We start from the raw sequence: 26,435 nt of genomic DNA, 5'->3' as shown, positions 1-26,435 counted from the left end.
TTGGTCATGGTTAGAGCTTGTACATGGCCAGAGCTTGCATGTGGCCAGAGCTTGTACACAACCAGAGCTTGTACATGGTCCAGAGCTTGGTCATGGTTAGAGCTTGTACATGGCCAAAGCTTGCATACGGCCAGAGCTTGTACACAACCAGAGCTTGTACATGGTCCAGAGCTTGGTCATGGTCCAGAGCTTGGTCATGGTTAGAGCTTGTACATGGCCAAAGCTTGCATACGGCCAGAGCTTGCATGTGGCCAGAGCTTGTACACAACCAGAGCTTGTACATGGTCCAGAGCTTGGTCATGGTCCAGAGCTTGGTCATGGTTAGAGCTTGTACATGGCCAAAGCTTGCATACGGCCAGAGCTTGCATGTGGCCAGAGCTTGTACATAACCAGAGCTTGTACATGGTCCAGAGCTTGGTCATGGTTAGAGCTTGTACATGGCCAAAGCTTGCATACGGCCAGAGCTTGCATGTGGCCAGAGCTTGTACACAACCAGAGCTTGTACATAACCAGAGCTTGTACATGGTCCAGAGCTTGGTCATGGTTAGAGCTTGTACATGGCCAAAGGTTGTACATGGTGTAGAGCTGGACAGGTCTACATGAATAGCTGGAAAGGAAAAGACACCACTTTATTATGCTACTCACGACTGTTGCATGATGTCAAGACAGGGTGACATGCACACACACACACACACATCGAGAAATGGTGGACGTGCCTGTGCCTCCCATTAACCCACTGCTCTGAGCAAGGGCCTATTTCTTCATTCATTCAAACCTGAGACAATACAAACCCACAAAGGAACTTTGTATGCTTTTAGTATTGTTGTTATTGTTTGACCTCAGATCAGCAACCTCTGGCTCCGTAATTCCTAACAAGAACCTCTCTACAGCAACATACCTGTTTCTGTCTTCATTCTTCATCACTCTCCCTCTCTCTGACCAGGTAACAATATACCTCCCAGCAAGACACCTGTTTCTGTCCCTCTGTCACACTTTAACCTTTCATCATCTGGCACAAGATCACCTCCTCCAGTGTCCTCCTCCCCTCTCAAAGGAGTTTTGTATTGCAAGTTACTTAGTGACCCTGCCAGTGCTGGTGCCACAAAAAATCCAGTCCACACTGTGAAGTGGTTGGCATTTGGAAGGGCATCCAGCTGTAAAACCCATGCTGAGACTGACCTTGCCTGTGCTGGTACTATGTAAAAAGAACCCAGTCCTCTCTGTAAGGTGGTTTGTGTTAGGAAGGGACCCAGTAGTAAAAACCATGCCAAAACCGACATCTTCTGTACTGGTGCCATGTAAAAAGCACTCAGTCCACTCTACAGGGTGGTTGGTGTTAGGAATGGCATCCAGTTATAAAAACCACACCAAAACAGACACTGGAGCCTGGCACAGTCTTCTTGCCTAACCAGCTTCTGTCAAACCGTCCAACCCATGCCAGCATGGAAAGCAGATGTTAAATGAAGGAAAAATGATGAATAATAAAATTATTAAGTAAAATTCCAAGAAGTTGTTAGACATTTCTACCCCATCCTAACTCCCTCCAGATCCACACACCTTCACACACAAGCAAACTAATTGATCAGTTTTCATTTTTCTGGAATAAATAACTTTTTTGTTTACAGATTTAAATACAAAATACTGATAAAAATTGCACACGAATTCATAATGGAGAAGGAGAAAGAAAAGGAGGAGGAAGAGGAGAATAATGTGGTGGTTGTGTTGGTGGTTATGATGATGACAATGGAGGAGGAGGAAAAGAAGAAGACAAAGAAGAAGAAGAAGAAGAAGAAGAAGAAAAAGGTGGTGGTGATGGTGCTGGTGGTGTTGGTGATGGTGATGATGGTGGTGATGGTGGTGATGGTGGTGGTGGTGGTCATAGTAATTATGATGATGATAATGATGATGATGATGCAATACGAAATTTATACTAAGTGAGGCTTTAAATTTAACCCTGATGGCTTATTCAGCCTTGGCCCAAGAGGGGAGACTAGAAACTTTTTTGGTATGTGGATATATTTGTGGTTCAAGTTCCATCATCGGTACTTAGGTTGTTCCTTATAATGTATGAAATGCACACACACACACACACACATATTTATACATACATACCTACATACACATATATGTACATATATACACATGTATGGTGTAAGTGAACATGTGTCCAAGTAAAGCCACCTTTGGCACATTGACATTATCTCTTAGCATATATTTATGGTCCTTGGTGACTTCTAAGATGACATTTTAGTTCAGCCAACCAACCAGCCAGCCAGGCAGCCAGCATCCTGCCGGCCAAGGATTTAAAACTCATACTTCAAGTTGGAGCAGCAGTGCTCCAGCATGGCTACAGCTTAGGGTTGAAAACAATAAAAGAATACGTATATAGACACATACATATATTTGAGCATGTGTCTGTGTATGCGTGTGTGTGTTGTATTTGCGCATGCATATACACAGATACACACCCACGCACATATGTATATTATATATATATATATATATATTATATATATATATATTATATACACATATGTATGTGTGTATATATATATATGTATATATGTATGTGTGTGGAGGCGCAATGGCCCAGTGGTTAGGGCAGCGGACTCGTAGTTGTAGGATCGCGGTTTCGATTCCCAGACCGGGCGTTGTGAGTGTTTATAGAACGAAAACACCTAAAGCTCCATGAGGCTCTGGCAGGGGGTGGTGGCGACTTTCGCCACAACTTTCTCTCTCTCTTTCTTCTGTTGGCCTGCTAGATTAGCCAGTGGGGTGGCGTGATTTGGAGACTAAAACAATGCGAAGCGCATTGTGACCAGCGATGTGTAGCAACATCTGATAGCCTGGGTGATCACGGTGACAGTAGTAGTAGTAAAGTACATAAAATGAGTGCAATGAACTTGCTGCTAGGAGTGGAGAATCAGTTTCAGAGAGTCTTCAGGGAAAATTTCAGAGGAGAGAAATGGATGAGAAACAAGAGTTTTACATCCTCTATGCTAGGAAAAAACTGGCTACAACTATACATACATATGTACATACATACATACATACATACATATATACATACATACATAAAGTAAGAAAATGGAGGAAGTGAATTTCGGTTATCCCCACGTTGTGAGTTGCAATGCAAAAATATATATATATCAGATAAAAGAAGGAAAATGCACAGTTTACATAGTTTTAATATATTTTGAATAAAAGAGTATTGTGTTTGTCAACCGGTTTCGCTTTCACTAATCATGACATTGAAATTATTGCATTATATATATATATATATATATATTATATATATATATATATATATATATATATATATATATATATTATATATATATATATTGTTGTATTTCGGAATGGTCATATTGCCAGTGTATATATATATATGATATAAAATGAGCAAAATACACACAGTTTATATAATTTTAATATATTTTAAAGGAAAGAATATTGTGGTTGTCGACTGGTTTTGCTTTTGCTAATTATGACATTGAAATTATTGTAATTTTGTATTTTCTTAAAAAGATTTTAGTCCATGTTCTTGTATGAAAGTTTGTGAATGAATCAACAAGTAGAAAAACCTAAAGAGAGGTAACTGGTGATAGTTATTATTCAGGATAGGGGAGGGAATAATTCATTTTTGGGGTGGTATAAATAAACATACAAAACCTGATGAGCTAAGTTAGTGAGGTGAAATATGTACAGTGATGGATATGTGATCATGAATTGAAAAATATATTGAGACCAAAGTTGGTTATGCATTAATATTTAGGCAAGTTCTGTATTTTTCAATAAATAAATTTTCTTTAATTACTTCTGTAGAAGAACGTTTAAAAAAAAAATCTTCATATATATTGAAAAACTTCAAATATATATATATATATATAGTTAATCCATTCAAGAAAGCACAAAAAACACAACAACGCGAGGACGTGGAACAAATATAGTATTATTGGATGCTCAGGAAAGAAGGAAAGAAGGAGGGTTTAACGTTTTGAGCGGAGCTCTTCGTCGGAAACATAGGAGAAGGAAAATCCAGAGAAGGGAAGACAGAGGAAAAAAGAATCGCCAACAGTACACACGCGGTCACGAATTCACAGGGGAAGAGAGTGAGGATAACACAATGATACAGTTAAGAACTCACTAGATGTTGGAAACTTCATACTAATTTTTTTTTATCAAATTCTTCAAATTTACAAAAAGTGAAAAAATGCAAAACAGAGTGGGTTAAAATGTCAACAGGTCAAATTTTTATAGTGAGGTCAAATGGAGTCAAATTGTTAGTGACGTCTGCTAAGATAAGTGCCCTTACCTGATATGCAAATGCCATGTTGTCCTCGAGGGCCGTTGTAGACATTTGGTTAACATTGGTTGGCGGCATTGTCTGCTCTGAGACCATCTTGTATTTGTCAACATTGTGGTGCCGTTCAAATCTGATTTAGAAAAGAAACAGAATGAGTTTTAGAGTGAGGTCAAGAGTTGTAGGTAGAATATAATACACAGATGGAGAGAGAAAGAGAGTGGTACAATGGTCATATATATATAATATATATATATATATCAATAGGTGCAGGAGTGGCTGTGTGGTAAGTAGCTTGTTTACCAACCACATGGTTCCGGGTTCAGTCCCACTGTGTGGCACCTTGGGCAAGTGTCTTCTATTGTAGTCTCGGGCCAGTAGACAGAAACTAAAAAAAGCCCATCATATATATATATGTATGTGTGTGTGTGTGTGTGTTTGTGTGTCTGTGTTTGTCCCCCAATCATCGGTTGACAACAGATATTGGTGTGTTCACATTCCCGTAACTTATCAGTTCGGCAAAAGAGACCGATAGAACAAGTACTAGGCTTACAAAGCTTAAGTCCAGGGGTCGATTTGTTTGACTAAAGGTGGTGCTCCAGCATGGCTGCAGTTAAATGACTGAAACAAATAAAAGAAAGAATATATATATATATGTCTCAGACACCCTTATTTTTAGTTGTATATATATATATATATATTAGTTATCACCATACTAATATGGCATTCTTATAAAAATAAGAATAAAGCTGTCCGCTTATTAGCTTCATGAGGCCATCACCTTAAGTTAGCTATTTGATACACAAACTGTATCCATATAACCTTTGAACAAGGGAGGTCAGTCGCTCCACACTACTTGGCCGGCAGCTACAGACGCGTTTCGGGGTATTCCCCCTTTTCAATGCAGCGTAGCCAGACCAGTAGGTGTCGCTTCTGACAATCTCTGTTCAAAGGTTTTATTTACCTAGCTTCGGTGGAATACATCCACTTGTTTTCAATAATAGAAATATTAAAATTACTAAGTCTCTCTAAAAGAGAACAACGGCAGCGTTCCCGGAAAATATTAGTTATCGCCATACTAATATGGCATTCTTATAAAAATAAGAATAAAGCTGTCCGCTTATTAGCTCCATGAGGCCATCGCCTTAAGTTAGCTATTTGATACACAAACTGTATCCATATAACCTTTGAACAAGGGAGGTCAGTCGCTCCACACTACTTGGCCGGCAGCTACTGGTTTGGCTACGCTGCATTGAAAAGGGGCAATACCCCGAAACGCGTCTGTAGCTGCCGGCCAAGTAGTGTGGAGCGACTGACCTCCCTTGTTCAAAGGTTATATGGATACAGTTTGTGTATCAAATAGCTAACTTAAGGCGATGGCCTCATGGAGCTAATAAGCGGACAGCTTTATTCTTATTTTTATAAGAATGCCATATTAGTATGGCGATAACTAATATTTTCCGGGAACGCTGCCGTTGTTCTCTTTTAGAGAGACTTAGTAATTTTAATATTTCCATTATATATATATACACATTTATCAATTCATTTTGCAAAACTCCTGATGTGAAATTGCATGTTGTCGCTTCAAAATATCTAAAGAATACGCACAGATCATGAATGGCTAAAAGTTAAGTGAATCGTCCAACCTCGCTACGACTACCTTCTTTCTTGCACTTATCCTTATTCTTTCTCTATTCTTCAATTTCCATCTCATTGTATTGTCACTCATTCTTTCAGTATTCCCTCATTACCCTGTCTAGCTCAAACATTTTTTTTTTTTTTTTTTCGTTTAGACTTGTCTCCAGGTTCATAGCCACTCTGATTTTTCAATTTTTCAATTAGTATTGTCTCCCGATTCATACAAACCCATTTGCTAGCTCACGATTAACAGAACCTCTTTACTCAGCTACGGTGTTATATTAGCTATCAATAATGATATTCCCTCTGATTTTTCTGATTTTCAAACCTATTTATCTAATGTTTATTTATCGACAATGCCGTCCCCAGTCAAATTCCCCTCACAACCTCCACACCGCTTATTGTCACTGTCCCTTGACCTCTCTCTCTAACTAACCGTATCTCTCTCTCGCTATGTCCCCCCTTCCCATAACCATCATCGCCATGGTCCTCTATGCCCCCCCTCCCCAAAACCATCATCGCCATACGTAACAGAGCCATCGCATTTATCGTTAACCCCACTCGCTTCAAAATATCTAAAGAATACGCACAGATCATGAATGGCTAAAAGTTAAGTGAATCGTCCAACCTCGCTACGACTACCTTCTTTCTTGCACTTATCCTTATTCTTTCTCTATTCTTCAATTTCCATCTCATTGTATTGTCACTCATTCTTTCAGTATTCCCTCATTACCCTGTCTAGCTCAACATTTTTTTTTTTTTTTCGTTTAGACTTGTCTCCAGGTTCATAGCCACTCTGACTTTTCAATTTTTCAATTAGTATTGTCTCCCGATTCATACAAACCCATTTGCTAGCTCACGATTAACAGAACCTCTTTACTCAGCTAGCACCCGCCCTCCCACCCCCACCACGCATGCCGGAAGTTCCTATTCTCTTCCATTCCGGGGTTGCTTCCCATGAAGACTGCAAATGCTCTCACCATCCATACCCCTCCCTACCCCTAGTCTCAACCTATGTAAGGTAATGTTCATACAGTGCAAAATATGAAAGGCTAGCGTTATGCAGGTTGTACTGAAGGCTACTTTACTACTTCATTTCTTGCACATGAATTCTGCCAAATGCGAGCTTTCTTTTCAGTACTACACACGAAGCTACTGTCCACCGTCCCAGGGTCTCTAGAGCCCATGCCTTCCACACCCTCAGGGTTGGCACCCTCAACGTTGGCACTCTGAAAGGTAGGTCTGGTGAGATAGTCGAGATGCTTGAACGGAGATGTGTGGATATATGTTGCATGCAAGAAATAAGGTGGAGAGAGAGGAGCTAGGTTCCTCACAGGCAAGGAACGCAGGTACAAGATTTTCTGGGCAGGGAACACTGACGGGGTTGGTGGCGTGGGTATACTTATCGCTGAGAAATGGGTAGATAAAGTAATTGAGGTAATCAGAGTAAGTGACAGAATACTTAAGATTAGATTAGTGCTTCATCATAGTTTAGCAACCATTATATCAGCCTATGCTCCTCAGTCGGGGCTACCCGATGGACAGAAAGACTGATTCTATGACACTCTACTACTGCAGACTACCTCATTGACGACGACAGAGACCTTATCTTTGTGGCTGGTGACTTCAATGTCACGTTGGACGACATGCTGGGGGCTTCCATGGCATACATGGAGGCTATGGCTATGGCTCCCGCAACGAGGAGGGAACCAGGCTGCTGGAGTTCTGCGATGCAAATAATCTTATGATTTGCAACACTAACTTCAGGAAACCTACCAGCCACCTAGTCACTTACCAATCGGGCCAACATACCAGCCAAATTGACTACATCCTTACAAGGCAAAGGGAGAGATGGCTGCTTATAAATGCCAAAACCTTCCCAGGTGAAGAATGTACCCCACAACATAGACTGGTAGTTAGTGACTTTAGGATCAGGACTAGGAGGACAACCAGAAGACGACAAATATGGAGAAGAAGGATCTGGAAGCTTAAAGATCCTGCAAATGGACAGAGATTTAGGGACATATTACTTGAAGCCTCTGACGAAGTAGAAGGGGATAGAGCATCACAGGGGGTAGAAGACAGCTGGACGTTTCTAAGGGAAAACCTGCTGAGAGCCACTGACCAGATCTGTGGCTGGTGCAAAGTCCCCTCTCGACCTAGAATAACGTGGTGGTGGAACAATATTGTAGACAGGGCTATTAGAGAAAAGAGACAGGCTTGGAAGGTCTGGAAAAATGGGGGTAGCAGGGAATTGTATCAGACTGCCAAAAGAGAAGCTAGGAGACAGGTTATTTAGCCAGAGGGGAAGCAGATAAGAAAAATTAGCCAATGTTCTGTGCCGTGAGGACCAAAGACTGGAGGTGTTTCGTGTTGCAAGACAGTGTTTGAGAGAGAATCGTGATGTGGTAGGAGAGAAGTGTGTTCGCATGGAAGATGGTTCACTTGCGCTAAATGAGGATGCGAAGAGAGAGGTTTGGAGATGCCACTATGAAAGGTTGCTGAATGAAGAAAATGAATGGGATAAAGAGAGTCTGCCGAATGTTGACCCAACAGAGGGACCAGCTATCCGAGTTGATAGTTCTGTGGTAGCTAAGGCAATTAGAAGCATGAAGACAGGGAAAGCCCCAGGCCCATCAGGAATCACTGCAGAGATGCTCAAAATGTCTGGTAGTGTCGGCTATAGCCTAGTCACCCATATAGTTAATCAGGTGATACACAAAGGGGTCATACCCAATGACTGGTGTAGCAGTATAATAGTCAACTGCTACAAAGGTATTGTGATGCCCTAGATACAAATAACTACAGAGGTATCAAGCTGTTGGACCAGGTGATGAAGGTTATGGAGAGGGTCATAGCCCAACTAATTAGAGAGAGAGTTAGTTTAGATGAGATGCAGTTTGGGTTGGTGCCAGGGAAAAGTACTACTGATGCTATATTCCTGGTAAGGCAGCTGCAGGAGAAATACCTAGCCAAAGATAAGCCCCTGTACCTGGCTTTTGTTGACATGAGAAAGCCTTCGACAGGGTCCCCCGATCCCTTATCTGGTGGGCAATGAGAAAACTAGGGATAGATGAATGGTTAGTGAGAGCTGTGCGGGCCATGTATAGGGACGCCGCTAGTAGGGTGAGGGTTGGAAATGAGTACAGTGAAGAATTCCGGGTAGAGGTAGGGGTCCACCAAGGCTCAGTACTCAGCCCCCTCCTATTTATCATAGTCCTCCAGGCAATAACGGAGGAATTCAAGACAGGATGCCCTTGGGAGCTCCTCTATGCTGATGACCTTGCTCTAATTGCTGAGTCGCTATCAGAACTGGAGGAGAAGTTTCAGGTGTGGAAACAAGGATTTGAATCGAAGGGCCTCAGAGTCAATCTAGCTAAAACCAAAGTCGTAATCAGTAGGAAGTAGACAAATCACAAACACCTTCAGGTAGATGGCCCTGCTCGATCTGTAGAAAAGGTGTAGGTAGAAACTCTATAAGATGCACCAAGTGTAAGCTATGGACACATAAGAGATGCAGCAATATCAAAGGAAGGCTAACTAGGAAGATGGTTTTTGTATGTGGCAGATGCTCAGGAACAATAAACACTGAAAATGCTCTGAGACCAACCTCCGTCACTTTCCAGGGAGAAAAACTAGAAATAGTTGATAGTTTCCGTTACCTAGGTGACCAGTCAGCAGCGGGGGTGGGTGTGCTGAAAGTGTAACTGCTAGAGTAAGAATAGCTTGGGCAAAGTTCAGAGAGCTCTTACCTCTGCTGGTGACAAAAGGCCTCTCGCACAGAGTGAAAGGCAGACTGTATGATGCGTGTGTACGAACAGCCATGCTACATGGCAGTGAAACATGGGCCGTGACTGCTGAGGATATGCGTAAGCTTGCTAGAAATGAAGCCAGTATGCTCCGATGGATGTGTAATGCCGGTACTCACACTCGGCAGAGTGTAAGTACCTTGAGAGAAAAGCTGGACCTAAGAAGCATCAGTTGTGGTGTGCAAGAGAGACGTTTGCGCTGGTATGGTCATGTGGCGAGAATGGATGAAGATAGTTGTGTGAAAAAGTGCCACACCCTAGCGGTTGAGGGAACCTGTGGAAGAGGCAGACCCAGGAAAACCTGGACGAGGTGGTGAAGCACGACCTTCGAACTTTAGGTCTCACTGAGGAAATGACTAGAGACCGAGACCTCTGGAAGTGTGCTGTGCGCGAGAAGACCCGGCAGGACAAGTGAGTCCACAACCCGTGGCCTTCTACATGGGATGGAGCCAGCCTACGTATGCATACCTTCCCTTCTTGGGACACAAAACTCTACTTGTGAAGACGTGTTGAGGCAAGTGAGGATCAGAATCGAAATCGATCAATGGAAATTGCGGATGTGCTACCAGTGCCGGTGGCATGTCGAAACTCTGCTTGTGAAGACCCATTGAGGCAAGTGACAGATGGATATACAGAAAGATATATATATATATACAGAATGTTTGTACATCTGTATGGATATATAAACTATAATAGAATTTAACTGGAAGTAAAAGAGACAGAAAGAGTCTGAGTTGCAGGAGTTTCAATGAAGGCAAAAGCTACATATGATGGTTTACTGAAAAGTTCCTGTCTCTAAGGGTATCACGAAAGGCTTGGCTGGAGGCCCAACCTTCCAATTTCTTTTACAATTTTATGATTCTTAGAGACAGGAACTTTAAAGAAACTGAAGGACCACTGCAATAAGTGTGTGAATCTGAGAGGGGAATTTGTTGAGTAAAGTCATAATTAACCGATCTTCCTTTATTCTCTGTTACCCAAAGCCAGTAACTTTTTGGCACCCTTCATACATGTTGAAATGAAATTTTACTGCCCAATGCAGTGGGTGTTTTACTGCACAAACCAATGGGTATTTTACTGCCCAAGCCAGTGGGTAGTTGTCCCATATTTCTATGTTTGCATTTATTGACATAGTGTTATAGTGTTTAATCAAAAATTTCCCCCTGAGGATAGCCACGTGTGTGACCGAAAGCTCGACTCATTGAGATTAGACAAGAATTTCATTTCCATTGGTTCTGATACTGGCTACACAGGTTGTAAAACAATACAAACAGAACAACTTAAAATGAGGAAAAACAAATAAATCCCAGCAGTTAATAGATATTCCGAGTTGTTTGATCACTCAAAAAACATGATTTTATGAGAAAGCTATATTGTAAGCTAATTAAACTAAAACATGACTTACAGACACACACACACACACATATGTATATAAATATGTGTGTGTGTGGAAATATTTGTCCGTGTGAGTGTATCAGTTTATCTATCTATCTGTATGTATGTATGTATGTTTGTATGTATGTATGCATGCAGGGATATATATATATATATATATACACATTTTTATATTTTGTAGTACAAAAACATGTTTAGATTATTTTATACGTAAACACACACACACGCATATATATTTACGTATATTTATATGTATATACATGTGTATGTGTATGTGTGTGAGTGTGTGTATGTGTATGTACAGTATTGTCTCTACATACTTTCCAACGAGTATGTATTGATTAATTTTGTTGGTTTTTACATGTAAAGTCATAAACATACAACAGGATAAAAACACCATCATCATCATCATCAGGAGCAGCAGCACCGCTGTGCCCATCCCCATCACTGCCAGTACAGTCACAACCGCTGCCACCACCACCACCACCACGAACACCACAACCGCCCAGGGGTTGGCTGTGTCTTCTCCACAATATAGTAAATCTAAATAATTTAGTGTTTCATTATCTCTCTCACCCTCTGCCAACTTACAACACACACACACACACACACACACACACACACACACACTAACCAAGTTGCATCAGATAGATTGGTTTGCTGTAGTCATTCCAGATCTCTGTGCTCTGAGTTCAAATTTCACCAAGGTAAATTTTGTTCATATTTTAGGATCAATAAATTAAAACAAAACATCACTCTTGCCAGCATCTTTATCTCTCTCTCTCTCTCTCATGGCACTTTGTCTGTTACAACGACGTGGGTTCCAGTTGATCCGATCAATGGAACAGCCTGCTCATGAAATTAACATACAAGTGGCTGAGCACTCAACAGATATGTGTACCCTTAACATAGTTCTTGGGGAGATTCAGCGTGACACAGAGTGTGACAAGGCTGGCCCTTCAAAATACAGGTACAACAGAGACAGGAAAAATAAGTGAGAGAAAGCTGTGGTTCACCACCACCCCCTGCTGGATCCTCATGGAGCTTTAGGTGTTTTTGCTCAATAAACACTCACAACGCCTGCTCTGGAAATCAAAACCGTAATCCTATGACCACAAGTCCGCTGCCCTAACCACTGGGCCATTGCATCTCCTCAGATATATACACCGTTCATATATATATACCATTCATGTATAATGTCTGATCATATTTACTGTCTAAATTATCTCTTTTGCTGTGCCTAATCTTAAGTGTCTTAATATTGGGTTGTCCAGAAAGTTCATGCTGATTTTTAAAGGAAAGAAAAAGGTCAATAAATACTTGTCATTACATTTTTAATCAACCAAATATGAACCATTTTGTTGCACAATGCGTCTCCATCTTTCCTTTGACTTGAAAATACCCTCTTCCCACAATTGAGGTGGTTTCATGGCAAAGAATTCATCAAGGTATCTTTTTATGTCATCCAAGGAATTGAAAGTTTTACCATTAAGACTATTCTACAGAAACCTGAATAAGCGGAAATCCGAAGGAGCAATATCTGGTGAATATGGAAGGTCGGGTAACACATCCCAGCCGAGCTGCAGCAATTTTTGTCTGGTTCCCAAAGCATCAAGTGCCGAAAATGAACTTTCTTATCGTCCATTTTAAAGGGTTACAGAATTAACACAGGTTATAGGAACATAAACCTTCTTCCACGAAAAGATAGCTTAAACTGTGCTCTAAATGGAGGTGTAGTCAAATACTATTTTATGGACTCAACTATAAGTTGAAAGGTAAGCTACTATAAATCGGCACCAACTTTCCGGACAACCCAATACTATGAATAGCTATCTTTGCTATCTTTTCCCATCTTTCTTGGCTTGCACCATATTGCTTGCAATATTCAAATTTAATTTAAAACAAAAGATTTCTGTGTCTGCAGCCATTGGAACTTTCTGTCTTGGCCTTATCAGTTGCAACCATTTTATTTAAACTTAAATTATTTAAAACTCTTCTTTATTTCTTTCATTTCACTCCTTCTGACTTTCCAACTGAAAAAGAACTTTATCTGAAACGTTGGATTTTCCACTCCTCATTGCAAGGTAACTGCACTGTTTTAATTGATTTTACATGTGTGTGTGTGTGTGTGTTTTAGTCCTTTGACTGCGACCATGCTGTGTTGAAGGGTTTTAGTCTAAGAAATCGACACTAGGACTTATTATTTTAAGCTTAGTACTTATGCTAATAGTCTCTTCTGCTGAGCCACTGGGGGATGGGGATGTAAACACACCAGCACTGGTTGTCTTGTGGTGGTAGGGGACAAACAAACACAAAAATGCACACACGCATACATATATATATATGATAGGCTTATTTCAGTTTCCATCTATCAAATCCACTCACAAGGCTTTGGTCAGCCTGAGGCAAGAGTAGAAGACTCTTGCCTAAGATTCCATGCAGTGAGACTGAACCCAGAACCATGTGGTTAGAAAGCAAGCTTCTAACTTCACAGCCATGCCTACACCTATGCACACATATATATACTCTTTTACTGGTTTCAGTCATTTGACTGTGGTCATGCTGGAGCACCACCTTTAGTTGAACAAATTGACCACAGGATTTATTCTTTGTAAGCCTAGTACTTATTCTATCAGTCTCTTTTGCTGAACAGCTAGGTTACAGGGATGTAAACAAAGGTTGTCAAGCGATGGGAGGGTGGGGGACAAACACACACACACACACACACATACGAAAGGCTTCTTTCAGTTTCTCTCTACTAAATTCACTCACAAGGCTTTGGTCAGCCCGAGGCTATAGTAGAAGACACTTGCCCAAGGTGCCATGCAGTAGGACTGAACCCAGAACCATGTAGTTGGGAAGAAAGCTTCTTACCACACACACACATATAACAGAGATTATATTCCAGTACTCCAAGCACACACACTCTCACTCAACTATGTTCTTCCTTACATTTGGTTCTGAGTTGAAATCGTTCTTGCACCAGGCCCCTTGTCCAAGGTTAATGAAATAGGAGTCAGACACGACTGGAATCAACTTAAAACATTTTCAAAGATGATGGCTCAGATGAGCTGCAGTTACATTACTGAAACCAGTTGATGTAAATACATGTGTGTGTGTGTGTGAGAGAGAGAGAGAGAGAGAGGAGAGAGAGAGAGAGAGAGAGAGTGAAGGCAAGTGTGTGTGAATGTGGCATGGGTTGGACAGTTTGCCTGAGATCTGGAAAGTCAGCAGCTGCACCAGGCTCCAATCTGATATATGTGTGTTTGTGTGTGTGTGTTAATATGTATATACACACATGTATATACACCATATATATATTATATATATATCATATATATATACATATATCATATATATATATCATATATCATATATATATCATATATCATATATATATCATATATATCATATATCATATATATCATATATATATATATATATATATCATATATCATATATATATACATATATATATCATATATCATATATATATACATATATATATGATATATATATATATATATATCATATATATATACATATATTACATATATATACATATATCATATATATACATATATCCTATATATACGCATATATACACACACACACCAATATAAATAATCACTCTGTGGATAACACTATAAAAAACATTAGATATAAACAAAATTGTATTTGAACTTGAGAAATAATGTTGGAATTGGCACTCGTTAAGGGTAAAAGGAAGGGTTAGGGCGCAGAATGGTTTCTCCGTGTACAAGTACTAGTTGGCATTTTACCGAAATCATAAAAGAAGCAGTCTTATAAAATTAGGTTCTAATGCTGTGGTCAAAGATAATGGTATCAGTTAGATTAGAAGAACAGCAGTAACATGGTCAGAGTCTTTGATTAGATACCAATAACCGGTATGTTGTGTGTGTGTGTGTGTGTGTGTGTGTGTGTGGTGGGGGGACATGTTTATGTGCTTGAGTGTTTGGATGCATTTGTGTGTGTAAATATATTTCTATACATATTCGGAAGTTTATATGCGTATTCATATGAGAGTATGTGTGTATGAATATATATGTATGTATGTATGTATGTATGCATGCATATATGTATGTATGTATTGATGGTGAGATGAGGGACATAAAAGTATTAAGTGAAACTTGTGAAGTTCTAGATTGCCACCATAAAAACTATAACTTCAGCCTTTGTCTATTGAATCTTTTTCCTATTTTGTTCGCAAACACAAGCATTTAGCTAATTATTTGTAGATGCTGTTTACATTATATACACACACACACACACACACACATATACATATATATATATATATATATATATATATATATATATATATATATGTATGTATGTATGTATGTATATAAACTTATAATTTACGGTATCTAAGACATACCAACGTGCTGGAAATAGCAGCCAAAACTTGACTCTAAAACCACATTAAATGTTCATACAGCACCAGGAGAGACGAGAAAGAGACAAAAAAGCTAGCAAAAAAATTACTGGATAATTCCAGATCCTGGATTTCTAGCTCCTACATAAGTAGAGTTTAAATTTAAACTGGTCGTGTGCATACATGCATATATATGTATGTATACGTTCATATATGTTAGTATTCATATGTTGTATGTATATATATATATATATATAAATATATATATATATTTGTATTTATGTGCTACCTGAGTATATTCCACTGATGAAGGCAGAGCATTTCTTATGCAGAGCCAGAAATCCGGGATCTGGAATTATCCAGTAACTTTTTTGCTAGTTTATTTTGTCTCTTTGTCTTCTCTCTTGGTGCTGTATGAACATTTAATGTGGTTTTAGAGTCAAGTTTTGGCTGCTATTTCCAGCGTGATGGTATCTCTTAGATACCCTAAATTATAATTTTAATAATAATTATTACCTTTGAAGGTTTTTATTCCCATGCTGGCCACCTGATAAGATCGGTATTTAAATAATGATCTTATCCTTATATATAAGACATGAAATAGTGAAAACAAGAGACTGTCACTCCTGAAAGGAATTAGAAAAGAAAAACTAAATAGTAAAAAAGATGGTTGAACTGTCAAGAAAATCTAGATTGAAGATACACGACCTTATATACTGCAAAGCTTCTGTCAATGTGCAAATTTGGGGGATTGAAAGACAAAGAAAAACAAAGGAAAAAGTCCCACGGTGGGAGTGAATACCTGAGATGAGAACCAGATTGAACAGCTCAAGAGAGATCTTGAATGGATACAGGCAATCATAGAAATGAAGAGGGTGAAGGAAAGACATGGGGATGAACTATAAAGGAAGTACATGAAACGCAAAGGACTGCAGGTAGATAAATAAGAGTTAAGGCAAAAATGTCAAAGAAGTGTCAGGTAAACAAACACACACACACATGCGTACCAATAGAGAACAAATCAGTACCAGCAGAAAAGACTCTTCAAAGAAGGCTGCGAGCAGGCAGAAACGTTAGCACACTGGGCGAAATGCTTTGCGGTATTTCGTCTGCTGTTACAATATGAGTCGACTTTGCCTTTCATCCTTTCGGAGTCAATAAATTAAGTACCAGTTACGCACTGGGGTCAATCTAATCGATTTAATCTCTTTGTCTGTCCTAGTTTGTCCCCTCTATGTTTAGCCCCCTGTGGGCAATAAAGAAATAAGAATAAACTCTTTAAAGAACAATGAAAGAAAATTCTATAAACAACTGAACAACAAGGAAGAGAATCATGCAAAATGCTGAAGTGGCAAGAAAACTGAGGGTAGAAATCTGGAGCAAACATGTCCAACATCATATAAATGCAGATTGATTATGGGAATTTTAAAGAGAAATGGAAGATGGAATGAAATAGGAAAATAAAACAATTATGGATAAAAAAGTGAAAGAAATGATTAAGAGAATAACAAACTGCTCTTGGACCAGATGATGCCAAAAAGTCTTCCAAGAAATGGAATGCCAGCATGTATGACTAAAGTGTTGATACACTGAAGAGAATTAGCAACTGTGGATTTATTCCATGTTTATCATTACTTTGGAAGTTATTAATTGGCCTTGTAGCGGATGAAGTAGATATAACTTTCTGGGAAGGGAGAATTTGTTGCCAGATTTGCAAAAAAGAAGCAGACAAGAAGTCATGAAGAACTGATGATCTGCTGTATATTGATAGTAGGATACTAAATGAGGCATGAATAAATAAAAGAATTTAGCTGTTGTTTTGGGTAGATTATAGGAAGGCTTAAGACAATGTTTTGTACTGCTGGCTCTTGGAGTGTCTAGGGACATTGGGAATCAATGAGAAGATAAAAAAACTTTTTTGAACAAGTGATGAGTGTGCGGGAAGTAGAGCTGACATGCACAAATGAATTCCTAGGAAACACAAAGAGATGCACAGGCGTTTTTCTGGGAGACTCCCTCTCTCCACTACTCTTCATCTTTGCATCAATGCCTTGTACAAGTATGCTGAGAAAATCTAGGCCTGCCTATTAGTTTACCAAAACCATGGTGAAAATAAGCCACCTGCTTTATACAGATGACATCAAACTATATACAAGATAAAATGAGAAAGACCTGTATTCTTTGATCCAAGAGTATTCTGAAAGTATATAAAACTAATTTGGGATATGTACATCTGAAGGGAGATCAGAAGATAAACTCTGGTGGTACAAAATTATCATGACATCATTAAATTGCCGGAGTAATGAGGGACACAAAAAGCTAGGAATGCTGCAAGACAATAGGGTAACGGAAAGAGAAATCTCTAAAGAGTACAAGAGGAGAATTAGGAAGATGCTCAAGACAAACTTAAATGGAGGGAACACCATTAAAGCTATAAATACATGGACTATGCCAGTGTTAAGATACTCTGCTCCTTTTCTATAATGGACAAAGCTACAGATCTTGGATGGAAGAACTAGAAAGCTGTTCACAATGCACACCACCCTAAAATTAATACTAACAGATTCATTCTACCAAGAAAGAAAAGTGGCATAGGGTTACTAAATGCAGAAGACACCGTTAGTACCATGACATTGGGGTTGAAAAATTATAGAGTGAGGAGTGAATAAAGAATACTGTTGGTAGCTAATGATGTCCAAAAAGTTATGGAAACAGGAGAAAAATTGATGAAGAGAAGAAGAGAGAAAGCAGGGGTAAGGAAATTGAACTTTATGGCCAATTCATGTAACAAACCAAGGATGATGGAAATACAGAATGTTGACCACGGATGACAGAGAGAAATCTGGAATGAGAGACTGAAGTGCTAATTATAGCCACTCAGGAACAAAGTATTAGGAGAAATCTGATAAAGACAAAGATCAACAGACTCAGAATCTGTAGGAAAGAAGAAAGTAGCAATTATCTCTTATGTAAGTGTAGTGGCTAACAGGAGGAGGAAGTGGAGAATAAGAATAGGAGGAGGAGGAGGAGGAGGAGGAGGAGGAGGAGGAGGAGGAGAAGAAGAAGAAGAAGAAGAAGAAGAAGAAGAAGAAGAAGAGAAGAAGAAGAAGGGTCACAGAAAATGAGAAAGCAATAATATAATGTGATATGCCAATATACAGAGATAGAGAAATTAAGGACAATAGGCCAGATGTGGTTGTCAGAGATCATGAAGAAAAAAATGCTTTCTAATTGATGTATCAATACCAACAGATGACAACATTTCTCTAAAAGAAATGGAGAAACTTTCAAAATACAAAGAACTGGAAATAGAGGTAACTTGAAAGTGGAGTTTAAAAGCAGAAACAATTCCTATCATAGTAGGTGCATTAGGTATGATAAAAAATTATTCAGACAAATACATAACAAAAACACCAGGACTAACAAATCTATATAACATACAGAAAATTGCACTACTAGGTACCGCACACATCCTACGTAAAACACTTTCAATACAATAACCATAAGAGCATCAGAACAAACCACAGCACATACTCAAGGCATACAGAGCTGTGCTTGGTAGTGCAGTGAATGCACGTGGAAAAATAAGACTACTGAATAATAATAATAATAATAAGGGGGTGATCGCTACCTAACTCAGATACCAGGAAACCCCAAAATGGCAGAAATTCAAAAGATAGTGCTCATGGGAACTGCTCATATCCTAGGCAAAATACTTTCTATGTAACCTCAAGTTTTAAAACAAACATAACTTTTTTTTTTCTTTTTTTTTAGGCATTCACTAGTACAACACTAAATACAAAACCAAATATATGGCACACTAGGCATAACAACAATACGAACTTCCAACCTATTGCCTCTTGAGGTCTCTGGGTGAGACTCGGAGCCAACTTGTACAAATATAAAGCAAAAGTCAAACATAGAATAATAATAATAATAATCATAATGGTTTCAAATTTTACCACAAGGGCAGACATATTGGGGCAAGGGAGAAGTTGATTACATCAACACCAGTGTTACAAAGGTACTCAATTTATTGCCCCTGATAAGGCAAAGTTGACCTTGGCAGAATTTGAACTCAGAATGTAAAAACAGATGAAAAACTACTAAGCATTTCACCCAGCATGCTAACAATTCTGATAGCTTGCAGCCTTAACAATAATAATAATAGTAATAATAATATCGTTGAAGGAAAAAATATCACTATCCTCTGAGATTTTCCAGTGAAAACTGACAGAATGATCCAGGCTAATTGATCAGATATAATTATTAGAGACATAGAAGAAAATACTTGTAGACAAATAGATGTTAAAAAAAAATATCTGTCAAGGAATTTGATAAACTAAGTAAATATAACGACCTGGAAATTGAAATACGAAAGATGCAGCATCTTAAAGAAAGAGCTGTTCCTGTTATTGTAGGTGCCCTAGGTATGATAAAAAAAGGGATGTCAGAAACATTTAGATAAGATCACAGGAGAACCTTGTCTCAGAGAAATCCAAAAGATTGTACTGACAAGTACTGCACACATCCTTAGAAAAACCTTATTAATTTAAATGTCTGTGTTGTATTACATGAAGATATTTTGCTACTTCCCCTCCCCAAGCTTTCAGTCATACTGTATCATCTCTTATTCTTCACTCGCCCCAGGACACTGGGTGTGTGTCGGCAAGTGACTGTAACAAACAAGCAGATTAAAAGTAAAAATAATAATAACAAGAGCACAAACCTCTGCCAAGGCAACACCAATGTCCTCTAAATGATTAGCCAAAGATGATTTTTAAAATGAGAATATCTGAAATAAACTCGACTGCTCTCAAAAACGAAAATACTAAATACGAACCTGACCGCTCTCAAAAATTAAGTAAAAAAAACCTGAAAAATAATCCAGAATCCTTGTCCAGTACCATATCGATCCCAAAATCTAATTAGTTGGTGCCAGTCCCAAGGCCAAACATCTTTGATAGTTTCATCCAAATCCATGCAGCAGTTCTTGAGATATCTTGTCCACAGACAAACAAATAAGCGAACTCAACTGAAAACAATACCTCTACCTTCACTAAAGCAGAGGTAATAATAATTTCTACTATTGGCACAGGGCCTGAAATTACACTGACCCCAGTCTTTATTTTATCAACCCCCAAAACGATGAAAGTCGACCTTAGCAGAATTTGAACTCAGAATATGAAGATAGATGAAATGCTGCTGAGTATTTTTGTTGGCTGTAACAACAATTCTGGCAGCTCACCACATAGTGAAAGTGAAAGTGGAAGTATTATTATTATTATTATTAGTAGTAGTAGTAGTGGTGGTGGTTGAGGGGGAAGTGTTGGAACTTCCAAAACCTTGTTTATTTGTTTCAACAACAATTATCTCCCCCTCAGCCACCACCATCACCAACACCGCCACAACAACAACAATAATAAAAAGTCTTCAAAAGTAAGAATAGACATGAACAGCATCAAAGGAGATGAAACAAAAGATTCTTCACATCTTAGATTATGGATTGAGGTTTGATAGGAAACAATTAAACTGATCCACCATCGAATAACAGCAAAGTATTAACAACAACAGCAATAACAATGATTTCAAATTTTGGCACAAGGCCAGCAATTTCGGGGGAGGGAGTAAGTTGATTACATCGACCCCAGTGCTCAACTGGTTCTTAATTTATCGACCCCAAAAGGATGAAAGGCAAAGCTGACCTCAGTAGGATTACGTGCTGGTAGCACATAAAAAGCACTACCAAACGTGGCCAATGCCAGCGCCGTCTTGACTGGCTTCCATGCTGGTGGCACATAAAAAGCACCAACCGATCATGACCATTGCCAGCTTCCCCTGGCACCTTACCGGTGGCACATAAAAAGCACCCAAAAAGCACCATCCAAATATGGCCAATGCCAGTGCCACCTTGACTGGCTTCCATGCCGGTGGCACGTAAAAAGCACCAACTGATCGTGGCCATTGCCAGCCTCCTCTGGCACCTGTGCTGGTGGCATGTAAAAAGCACCCACTACACTCACAGAGTGGTTGGCATTAGGAAGGGCATCCAGCTGTAGAAACACAGCCAAATCAGACAGGAGCCTGGTGCAGCCTCCTGGATTCCCAGACCCCGGTCAAACCATCCAACCCATGCTAGCATGGAAAACGGACGTTAAATGATGATGATGATGATTGAAAAGATGGACGAAATACTGCTAAGCATTTTGCCAGGTGTGCTAATGATTTTGCCAATCTGCCGCCTTAAAACAATGATATTAATTATGGTTTTAAATTTTGGTCCAAAGCCAGCAATTTTAGGGGAGGGGATAAGTTGAGTCCATCGACCCCAGTATTCAACAGGTACTTGTTTCATTGACTCTTGAAGTGATAAAATGCAAAGTTGACCTCCATGGAATTTGAACTCAGAATGTAAAGACATATGAAATGCCACGAATCATTTTGCCCGGCATGCTCATAATTCAGCCAGTTTGCCATCTTAAAATAATGATGATAATAATAATAATACCAAAAATATAACAATTTTGAACATTGTGTGATCAGACAAGTTTAATGGGAATGTTTAGTTAATTAAATCAACCCCAGTACATGACTGGTACTATACTTTATCAATCCCAAAAGCATGATAGGTAAAGCCAACCTCAGCAGGATTTGAACCAGCACTATTCCTTTTTCTTTCCCTGTTCCATGCTAAAACTGCCTCATGTAAATAGAACAAAAAAATAATCAAAGAAAAACACAAGTCGTTATTGTTGCTGCTGCTACTGCTTGGCCCTAGGTCACTTCTGGTTGAGTAAATCAATGATCAAACGTAATCCAACGATGACCATCGCCAACATTTTAAGGGCATTGTGGTATTCTATTAACAAATGTTTCTCTTATTTTTCAAGCGTATGAGATTTGAGGAGGATCTGGCTGCTATTTCTTGCAGATTGAACAACCACTAGTGGTTGATGATGTTCTTCAACCCAAGGCTTATTCTGATCAATAGTATTTATGTCTTAACCAACCCATCTTTTTCAAAGGCAATGTATATCTAGGACTATGAATTGCAATATTTCCTTCCTTCTTTAAGACAGCGAAATATGATTTGAAAGGTATTTGGCTGCTGTTTCCAGAAGGCCAAGTATCCATATAGAGGCTCCTGCAATGGATCTCTTGAATAAGTTCTCAAAATTGATGGCAGTGTTGTTGTTGATAATGATTACGATGACAATGACAACAATGATGATAATGATGATGATAAAGGTGGTGGTGGTGGTGGAGGTGATGATGATGATCAGGTGGAATAAGGGGAAGGAGACGAAGAAAATCTATGGTAATTAATATAAATAAAAAGGATATTTTAATCAATGTCTTTTAGCCTTCAAGTCAAACAAGAATGATGACAATGATAATAATAATAATAATAATAATAATAATAATAATAATGGTTTCAAATTTTACCACAAGAGCAGCAATTTTGGAGGAGGGGGGATAAGTCAATTACATCGGCCCTAGGGCTCAGCTGGTACTTGTTTTATCAATCCCAAAAGGATGAATGGCAAAGTCGACCCCAGCGGAATTTGAACTCAGCGGATAAAGTTGGACATGATGATGATGATGATGTGGTTAATTTTCATCTCGTGAATGAGAGAGAAAGAGAGAGAAAGAGAGAGTGAATATAGAATGAAATCAAAATTCAGATGTAGAAATATATTAATATAGCAAATAATGCAAATTTTAAAGGACACAGAAATAAAACAAGACATATATATATATATTTCCCTCGATAGTTAACTGAATTTTCTCAAGAATTCCAATACCTATGATATTCTTATATTCCTATTTAGAGATAATGGCTCAAACTCTACAACTGGGGATTTATTCCCAATATATTTCAGATGACGGGAGCATATGTGTGTATATATTTTATACACAACCGTTAACCATAGTAATATATCTAGAGAAATGAATAAAATATGTGTGTAACAGTAATATATATCTCAGGAAATATATTCATATGTCAATATAGAATATGTGTGTGTACATTAAATGCATAATTGCTAACCATAACAAAATGTGAGTATATATATAGATAAAATATGTGTATATATTTTACACACAGCTGAGAAATGCAGTCATATATATCAAGGGAAATATATGAAGTGTGTGTCTAAATAAAATATGTGTGTATATATTTTACATACATCTATTAGATATAGTAATATATCCAGAGAACTGTATAAGATGCTCTGGCCCTTTTCGTCTATGCAGACGGTCAATTTAGCTTAGAGGTCACTTAATTGAACATATCAGGGGCTCCCTTTCTTGCAGCTTCTTTCATCATGGATTTTTCCTATGATTGAGGTGCAGCTTCTGTCACAGTACTTGAATACCAAGAGGGTGGCTCTCAGTGCTCTGCATTTCTGTTGTTTTCCTTTCACCACTGATGCTTCTAAACTTGTTTGTTTCTGTAGCTGCTCCCTATTGAAGCAGTTCCTTCCTTCACCACAGTCCCCCATGTTGTTCTGTCCTCTGCCCTCTTTTCCCAGGTGCTGACATCCACCTCACACTTGGACAAACTAGTTTTGCAAGTCTCCTTATACCTCAGTTTTGGTCTTCCTCTTGGTCTCTTGCCCTGGGCCAGTTCTCCAGAGAGCAGTTGCTTCGGGATTCGATGGTCATCCATTCTCCTGACATGCCCCAGCCACCTCAGATTATTCATTCATGATCTTTCAGACCTTATTGATTACACTTTGTATTCCTTGCTTGAATTTGAAGTCTTATTTGATCAGAGTGGCGGTGGTGGTGGTGGTGGTGATGATGATGATGATGGGGGTGTTCACGGAGATGATGAGGAAATAGTTGGTTCTCTTCAGTGTCATCTCCATTTGATGACTAATGGCAGAGTTCTATCTTTCATTACTTTCAACTCTGTAAAAACTAAACTCCTTTCCATTAACCCCCCACCCCCACCCCTACACATACTCTGATAATATTCCTGTTTTTATGTCCAATTTTAGGTTAAACTTTTTGTATTGATTATAATTTTAGATCTCTCCCTAAATGCACCACTATGAAAGCTGGTTCTCTCTTCTGAGCTCATCATTATGTTTCCCTTCACTGCTTTCATCCTTTTTATAAATCTTTTATTCATTCTTGTATGGAAACACTTCCTCATACACAAAGGACAGTCCTCGAGTGTTTGTAACAACTTCCACAACATTGATTAATCAAGTATTTCAGTTATATGACTCGCCTTCTTCAGGGATTCTGTATATATATATATATAAAGAGAGAGAGAGGGATGGAAGCATTCTTCTCTTTGGCATTAAAACCTGGATTATGAAGAAGGGATCTTTGAAGGTTAGTATTAAATCAACCAAAACTAATTTTTAATGGAGATGAATATGTGGATATGAGAGATTTCGAAATGGATTTTTTCTGAAACTTCCATTTCAAAAGAGAAATGAAATGGGAAAATATTGTTGTTGATATCAAATATTAGTGGAGACTTGGAACTTGTTGAAAGAACACTAAAAGGCATCTCCAAATTCTGCTGGCATTTCCAATGGGAACTGAAACAACAAACCTGGGTTATACAGGATCTGTTTGCTGAATGGTTTGTTAAATATTTCTAGTCTACTGCCAAACATTATTGTGGACTGCTGGTCATTATCCAAATTTCACTTTAATCCAAACATGTATACCTGCGGAAATTGTTCACATTTCACCAAACAGGACTTCATTACTACAGCCTATTGTCAGGAATTTCTTTCTACATTCAAGATATATTGTCTCAGAAGAATAATTAATTAAAGTGATTTATGATGAACAGCAGTTGGTTAAAGAATTCTAGAAGAATTAGAACCTTCTATGCCTTTTGGGAATTTGGAAAACTATATCCAAAAGCAGTTAAAAGAAACAAATGATAGAAAATGAAACATTCTCTTTTGCAATGGTTTTCTACAGATTGTAGATAAAATTTGAAGAAATTGGTGGAGTTTTAAGTCAGAATTTATTGTATGAAGACCAGAAAACATTAACAAACAACAAGAGTCTAGTTTAGATTCCAAAGATGAGACTCCCCACCACCAACACCACCAAAACTGGGTTTCATGACAGAAAGCCTTAACTAAAAGACTTAATGAAATATCTCATGCTTTGGAGTGATTTTCAGAAAATAAACCGAATTATAAACAAAGCCTAAAACCTAAAGTACATGTAATTATAGCAATAAATCGTTATCGGAAAGAATTAGAGATTCATAAATAGGGGGCAAACAAGTCAACTATTGATGCCATCTTCACATAAATCTAAAAGAACTACTTAATTTTTCCATATACACTATTTGTTGTATCGACTAAAGAAAGTGAATTTAAATTGGGGTTTTACTGGAAGCCATAAAATTATTTTCAAAGGACATTTACTGTGTGTGTGTGTGTGTGTATATATATATATATTTAAGTTACAATATATAGATTCAAGTATTCTGGTAGTTCTCATAAAAAAAAGCCCCTTAATGTATCATTCTACCAAACATACAGACTACATAGCATGATACCAATACAAGAGGAAAAGATAAGGAATGAATAAAGTCAGAAATGACGGAGAAATAGTTTGATGAAGTTTTGATTTAACAATAGGTAATTTTAAAATATTTACATGTTTTTAAGTTATGAAACAATTTGTTGTGACATTTGAATTTTGTTATTTAACTTTCATCTTTTGCTTGTTTCAGTCTCGAGCTCACAACCTCACAATTGTAAGCTCAATGCTGTAACCACTGAGCCATGTGCCTTCACTATATATATATGTAAATATATATGTATGTATATGTGTATATATGTATAGGTATATGCGAGCTGGCAGAAACGTTAGCACGCCGGGCAAAATGCGTAGCCGTATT

General features: G+C 38.4%; 1 protein-coding gene across 1 annotated transcript in view; it reads right to left on the bottom strand.

Moving 5' to 3' along the window:
• LOC115225697 overlaps window positions 1–26,435 on the bottom strand; it is a 426,722-nt gene that overhangs the window by 15,088 nt on the left and 385,199 nt on the right. The window contains exon 7 of the mRNA XM_036514764.1: window positions 4,316–4,436. Coding sequence (XP_036370657.1) covers window positions 4,316–4,436 — 121 coding nt within the window. The remainder of the gene's footprint in view (window positions 1–4,315; window positions 4,437–26,435) is intronic.

The sequence above is a fragment of the Octopus sinensis genome, linkage group LG28, assembly GCF_006345805.1.
Source record: "Octopus sinensis linkage group LG28, ASM634580v1, whole genome shotgun sequence".
NCBI classification, from domain to species: Eukaryota; Metazoa; Mollusca; class Cephalopoda; order Octopoda; family Octopodidae; genus Octopus; species Octopus sinensis.
Note: the sequence above shows the minus strand (reverse complement) of the source record. Positions and strands in the feature narration are given on the sequence as shown.